Below are 7,517 nucleotides of genomic sequence, written 5' to 3' on the forward strand. Positions count from 1 at the left end.
GTTATGTGTTTTGTTTGTTCTATGCAGGGGCCTGTAAACAATTCTTCTCGGTGGAACTCGAAACAGCCCCCCAAGTCGATGGGGAGGCGGAGGATGATGAGGTAAGTATCGTGCAAAGTTTTTGACTCGACAAGTCCTTCTAGGGTAGCGACTCTTGACGAGTCATGCCGTGCCGATCTAGTCGAGGTGTCTGAGTCGACTTCTAGTTACGACTCATCGACTAGTCGTGACTATTCGTTGACTCAAAAACAGGGGTATCGAGCAAGCAGTGAGGGTGCATTTCCCTTTTTTGGACACACACACACAAGTTACTTTTTCCATGCATCCTTTAGGTTGGTGACCCATTCCTCTTCATGAAACGGCGGAAACGGAAGGCGACCATGCAGGTTGGAGTTGTAGCTGGAGTTGGCACATCGTCTACAGCTGCTGCCGAGTTAACATAAAATGGCATTAGGATTTTTTTCCTACACAAAGAAACCTGGGATATTATTTTTTACGCAGTTGCACAAGAACCAGCTAGGTGTTGGCATCCTGAAACTTCTATAGTTGTACAAAAATCAAGAGTTGGTATCCTCAAGTTTTCAAATAGTTGCACAACAGTATCACACGAGTTGGCATCCTCGACTTTCATAGTTGCACCAGAACCATTTGGGAGTTGGCAGTCTCAACTTTTTGAATAGTCACATAACAATATCACATGAGTTGGCATCCGCAACTATTTTAGTTGCATAAGGGAGTTGGCATCACCAATTTTTTAATAGTTGCGCAACAGTGCCACATGAGTTGGCATCTTCAACTTCTTTAGTTGCACAAGAACCATTCAGTAGTTGGCATCCTCATGTGTTCACATGCATATGATTTTCTAGGTTTGCAAATGCACTTGACTATAGTTGCACTACTTATTTGGAATTTTATCTATTTTCTTGTGTTTAGATATGGTAAATTCATCATGTTTCTCAGTTCAAAATTCATTACATAGCTGCGTAAACACGCAACATGATTTGCATGCAGGAGTACTTGCAGTTGCACAAAATAGATGATGTAGTTGCACAACAACCAACATAAAGTTTATTTTTGGAATTCTGCATACAGATTTTTAGCTAAACCAAAATGAATCTGAAATTATCTGAGTTGACATCTTTTACTTTTATATGAGTTGAAGATGCCAACTAATGAAATTCAAACCCCATAAGTGGATGGATATGGGAGTGTTGTCGGTTGCACACTTGTACTCGTTAAGTTGCACAAATACAAGCTAGCGTTGGTTCATTTTTTTCTCAAGCTTCTTTTTTGCATCATGTGCAGGTTTTACAGGCTATGGGGGTGCATGAACTGATGTAGATTTTTGCACACAATTCTAAGCTACAAAGTCACATATACTACTGTGTGGAAAGATCAAAGGAAAAAAATACATATACTTCTTGTCTAGTTGGTAGTTATATTTTCATTGTACCTACAATATGCTTTTTTTTCTTTTCTTTTTTTGCTACAGTGACACTGGTTCTTCTGCATTATGTGTGAAATAAGACTCTATATGTGCTATCTTATATATATTTGCATATTTTCTGTGTTTTGTTGCACACATTGATGCAAAAGTTGACTTGTCTTATGATCTAGTTGGACAATAATTAGTTAAAATTGCACAGGTACCGGATCTCCCCATTTTTTATCCTTGTTTGTGTTGTCTTTTAAGTATGGAGAAGCTATTTTTCAAAGAGAAATTTGGTGTGGGGGTGAAAGGGAAAGTCAAGGAGTGAGGATCTGGACATGGGGAGAGAAGGATCAACCTCTTTTTTCACCCTTGTTGGTGCTGCCTGGTACTTTCTAATATGTCCTCCCTCTTTCTTCTTTTTTTCGCAGCAAATTGTTCCATAGCATTGTTATTTCACCTTGATTCATCTGCCATGGCAGCTCTGGCGATGGAGATCCAGAGCTGGGAACCCCTTGTTTCGTGGAGAAGAAGCTAGGTGGGGGCAGGTAGGGGCATGGGGAGAAGGTTGGTGGCCAAGAGGGCGTGAGAGCTTCGAGTGCTTCAGGAGGGGAGGGAAGGGCATGTGATGGCCTGGGGACCGCGTCCTGTGTGTAGTTTGTTGGGTTGGCGTGGGTCTGTAGCTGGATTTCCTTTTCTGAGGTCAGGGGGACCGAATCTTTCCTTTTCTGGTGGTGGCCGCTTGGGAACGCTAGGGAGCGGCTGGCCGGTCCCTAGACGCGTCCATTAGTAAGAGATGGCCTTTTTATTAAGAGATGACATTTTTATTATTAAGAGATGTCATTTTTTATTATTTAAGAGATGACATTTATTATCATGGCATTTTTTTCCTCTTTGTTGACATGGCAACTCAAATTATAGAACCACAACGAGTTTTTTTTAAACTGCCATGCATGATTTACATATGATGGCATTTATCTTTTTTTTACATACGATGGCCCAGTAAAGAGGCCCGCGGGCTGTGGGGTTCGCTGTGAGGGTTTTATCCCAGCGAACGAAATCGTTCGCTTTCGCTTGTTATTCGAGTGTCCTCGAGAACGAATTGACAGCTGGGAGCTCCCCCGGCAACCGTTCCCCAACTATTGGGGTCCTTTCTATAAAGAAAATGCCATTAACGTCTTCTAAAATGCAAGGTGCTTAGAGAAATAACGGTTTTGCTAAATCCCAGCTGACGGAGGTTTAGCAATATCTCAGCCAGGTCCATGACACTTAGATTTAGGCACATCAGGATTCGTGCACGTGGGCAGATTTGTGTGCTCTTTGCCATAGAGCCGCCCACCTTGGATGGGTGTGACGGGATGCCGCCTGAGCTATATCTCGCTTATAGTGAGACGGAAGGAGCTCTTGCTTAAGCATCGACACTAACGGGCCGGCCCATTAGCGCACACTTAATAGAAAATAGAGAAGAAAAAGGGAGAAGTCAGGGATCAAACCGAGGTCTCCTTGGTGTTGCATTGCGTTGCAAGGCACTGAGTCGGTGTTGGGTTCATGGTTAAACAGTAGGGCGCGATCAACTTAGATGACTTGATAGTTGAGGGTTGTATATTACACCCATCCAGGAGTTGGGTTGATATATGCACTTCTCTCTTTAATATTATCCTTGAATATAGGTGGGAAAGTACATGACTTTAATGGTCCCAAGTCTATATAGATATAAGACACATACCAATAGGCTAGCAACCTATGAGATGGTGACCATGTTTTATAGGTAATGGATATATAGATATCAATCAAATGATATTGACTTATGTTGGTAGAACACCGTGTCGAATAGACCCATTTTGAGGTGCACCGAGAAGCGTCATCAGTTAGTTTCAGGTAAAATGTATATGTCATGTCCTAGACTTGAGACTGTCATATGTTCTCGCAATGTGATACAGCCGCTTTGTAAGGGATATCAAACTCTACACCATAGCTGGGTAGTCATGTCTCTGGACTTAGAGTGATCCCATTCAGAATTACACGGCCATGCGCCTAAGGGTAAATATTAACCTAATTCAGGAATATGTATCATGAGTTTGAGCAGCCTGACAAGACTGGCTGACTTATACTCATCTCGAGATTGACAATGTATATCATGTAGCCAAATGGATGTTGCATATGACACATTACATAGTTAGGGTTGGCAAGCATCTTTCCCAAGTGGGTATATTTACTCACCGACAGAGTGAGACCTAACAAAATTGGTTTCTTGTCATCTTGAAAGTTTTTTTTTTGCTTCTATTTTATTCGGATGCATGGGCAGACAATGAAAAGAACTTAAATGAGTAAAACTCGACACTAGTGGGAGATTAACAATCTTGCAACTGGGAAATAGCAACGATAAACTTCTGCTAGATCTCAGATCCCAAGAAGGAAATAATTTGGATCGGAGAAACTTTGAATGGAGAGTTTTGACTTTCCTCATGTACGACCTCGAGAGGAACCTAACCTAATGGAAGTCGTCGTCAACCTATCATACATATGCGATTGCATGCTCGATAGTAGCCATACAATACCTTCTTTCTGCTTTTAGCAACGTGCTGCAACAATGGTGGTCAGAGCTGCACTGCTTCCTGTCACCTTGCTGCTGTGCCTTGCACTGGCCGGCAGCGCCGGCGCCGGAAGGACGGCGGATGGCTTCTACGAGCTCAAGAACAAGAAGGGGGATTTCTCCATCAAGGTCACCAACTGGGGAGCTACCCTCGTCTCTGTCCTTGTTCCTGATTGTAAAGGTAAGGCCGCTTGCTTCTTGCTTTCTTTCAAGAACCCATACGCATTCTTGCATCTTGTTTCTCAAAGGGTGAAACATTTTTGCCAGGGGACCTAACTGATGTTGTACTTGGGTACGACACCGTTGCTGCATACGCTGTAAGATCACAAATCCCTCTGTTTTCACTGCTTCGGAGTGGTAGATAAATATGCATGATCAGTGCGTCTCTGTTCAATTCAAAAACCTTTTTGTACGCGTGCATGTCTCATCAGAAAGGCGCTGCTGCTGGATCGACGATTGGGCGCGTAGCAAACAGAATCGCCAACGCCCGCTTCGTGCTCGACGGCAGAACCTATCGTCTCCTCCGTAACGACGGCAACAACACGATTCATGGCATGCTTCAGACTTCATTTTAATTTATTTTTCACCGAAACCCTATGCATGGACTCACGACGCGCTTGTACTCATTTAATCATCTTGTTGCTCTTTATTTAGGCGGCCCCAGGGGCTTCAACAAGGTCATCTGGACGGTGAAGGAGTATGTGCACGACGGCGACTCCCCGTACATCACCTTCTACTACCGCAGCTTCGACGGAGAGCAAGGTAACACTAAAACTAATACTATTACACATGTCAAAACTTTATAGTTTAATAGCTCCTCGCGCTTTGATTAATCTTCATTATACCATGGTATAATATATTGGTTAACAGAAAGATCTGACGTGCACTTGTTTTCGCGGATCATGCCTGGGGCATGCAGGGTTCCCGGGGTACCTGGACGTGTATGTGACGTACCAGCTCTCCGACCCGTACGACCTGAGCATCCACATGAACGCGACGGCGACGAGCAAGGCGACGCCGGTGAACCTGGTGAACCACGCGTACTGGAACCTCGCTGGCCACGGCAGCGGCGACGTCCTGGAGCACGAGCTCCAGATGTTCGCCTCACGCTACACGCCCGTCGACGGGTACATGATCCCGACGGGCCAGGTCGCGCCGGTGGCCGGCACAAAGTACGACTTCCTCACGCCGACGCCCGTGGGCGCCAACATGGAGATCGTCCCGGGCGGTGGCGGCGGCTACGACATCAACTTCGCCGTGGACGGGCAGCAGAACGCGATGCGGCCGGTGGCGCGCGTCCAGGACCCGGACTCCGGGCGGGCGTTGGAGCTGTGGGCGAACCAGCCCGGGGTGCAGCTCTACACCGCTAACTGGCTCAGCAACGACAAGGGGAAAGGAGGGAAGGTGTACGGGCAGTACGGCGCGCTGTGCTTGGAGACGCAGGCGTACCCCGACGCCGTCAACCACCCCGATTTCCCGTCGTCGACCGTCAGGCCCGGCGAGGTGTACAAGCATGATATGGTCTTCAAGTTTTCCCACTAGGCTAGCTAAGATGCATGCTTCACTTAATTGATCTGTCCTATCTTTTCTTTTCTTTAGCGCAAAATGAGCGGTCTTTTATTCCACGGGATGAACCATCTTTTCTTATAGTCTGTACCACTTCTTTCTTTACAAAACGGACGCATACAATTTGCCTCATCCATTAAATAAGGGATTTATAAGTGTTTTTACAAAGTAAGAGAATACTACAAGGTCGTTACTCTCTAATCTGGCATTGCCTAGATGCTTCGTACCGGCGATGACCCAAAGTTTAGCCTTATGTTATTTATGTTGGAGAGAAGAATGGACGGTAGAGTAGACTGGTGACACAAGACCGTAGCATTTATTTTACACCAAATGGTCTGATAAGTGAGTATGGTGAGGGGAGCCTACGTTTTCGTATTGTCCTATTTGTCTCGGACATGTTGATCCATCAATTCTTGATAGAACACTTTCTATTCCACGGTGAAATCTCGTTGTTGTCGAGGTGGACCCAAACTTTGATCATGCCCCATAGTCTCACGGCGAACCGATATTTGAAGAAGATATGTCCTGGAGACTCCTCAGCTTACATAGAGGACAAAACCCGTAATTTGGCCACCCACATTTCTCCAAATCTATACGCGGTCCAAATCCAGTTTTGTATTGCTAACAATGCAAAAAAAAAAAACTTACGAGGTGCCCAAGCCTTTCATACCGCGGAGCTCATGGGTGAGCGAGTAGCCCCCAGCCCTCGCCATATGCTTCCAAGTGATAATGGCACACGTACGCCCAAAGGGTGACAATTTTCCATATATGGTCCATCATCCAGTGGATAGGAAGATTTATCTTGGCAAGCCACGCGTCCTTGTGCATGGCTTTCCTTAGCTTTCATTTTTTTCCCTAGAAGAGACCTCGAAGACTATCAGAGCAATGTCAATTGTTTTCTCTCCGATGACCCAAGGTGAATACCAAAAAAGGTACCATTTCTAATGGTAATGTAAATGGAGGCACAGAAGAGGCCACAGTCTGTTGCATCGCAAGGATTTTCCAACCCAGCCCACATCTCGGTTGGCTCTTTTCATTCAGACCAAAGCCATCTTATTCTCAGAGCCCTCGCAAACTTAACGAGGTCTAGGATACCCAAACCTCCAAGGTCAGTTGGACCGCAATGATATTCCAATTAACATTGCACTTTGCTCGTGTAGCTTTTTTCGTACCCATCCATAGGAAAGCTCTCTCAATTTTGTTGATGTTATGTAAAGTTCTCGGAGGGGGTGTAAGGGCAGTGTTGTGGTATACCGCTTGTGAGGTGAGCACCGACTTAACAAGTATTGCCCGAACCAGCGGCGGTGATATTTTTCCCATCCCAAGGAACATGTCTTGCTGTAACTTTATATTCAAGGAATGGGAAATTAACTCTCCGAGGTTACCAAACCAAAAGAGTGGGATGCCCAACTATTTGACGCGGAAGGAAGTTCGGGTGGCCGACAAACTAGAAAGGATTGAGTCCATGTTGAGGTGTCCATAGTCCATACCATTGAGATCACCGAACTCTTTTGGAAATTAGTGCAAACCCATGCATTATCACTAAAGCAAGTAAACACCCGTTACTGACATTGGCTTTGTCCGTAACACGTGCGGGCTTGGCCTACCTAGGCCCTAGCCGAGCCTTATATTGTTGCGGGCCTACCTGGTGGAAAATAACCTCATCAGGTAGATCCAACAAATTTTGATTATCAAACCATGTCAATCCAACAATCTATATTGCTTCAGTGGCAAGCACTCAAAATGTTTAGCATGCAATTAATATTTTGTAAATTCCGAACGATCTTGATGCCGCTCGATCAGGATCCCACGCCGCGGAATAATTGCCACTTTAATGAGATCCGATTTTATGAAAACAGACACATCACGGAATAATTATCCCTTTAATGACTTTCTGATCGCGTGGCCGTGGAATTGTTGGTGCTTTAA

The 7,517-nt window shown here is 45.1% G+C and overlaps 1 protein-coding gene across 1 annotated transcript; it reads left to right on the forward strand.

Moving 5' to 3' along the window:
- The first annotated feature begins 3,930 nt into the window (after positions 1-3,930).
- Positions 3,931-5,760, forward strand: LOC123049463 (galactose mutarotase). Its single transcript, XM_044472373.1, has 5 exons — positions 3,931-4,203; positions 4,290-4,339; positions 4,454-4,574; positions 4,677-4,784; positions 4,942-5,760. Exons 1-5 carry the CDS (start codon positions 4,020-4,022, stop codon positions 5,562-5,564), a joined length of 1,086 nt encoding a protein of 361 aa, XP_044328308.1. The 5' UTR covers positions 3,931-4,019; the 3' UTR covers positions 5,565-5,760.
- The last annotated feature ends 1,757 nt before the right edge of the window (positions 5,761-7,517 follow it).

The sequence above is a fragment of the Triticum aestivum genome, chromosome 2D, assembly GCF_018294505.1.
Source record: "Triticum aestivum cultivar Chinese Spring chromosome 2D, IWGSC CS RefSeq v2.1, whole genome shotgun sequence".
Taxonomy (NCBI): domain Eukaryota; kingdom Viridiplantae; phylum Streptophyta; class Magnoliopsida; order Poales; family Poaceae; genus Triticum; species Triticum aestivum.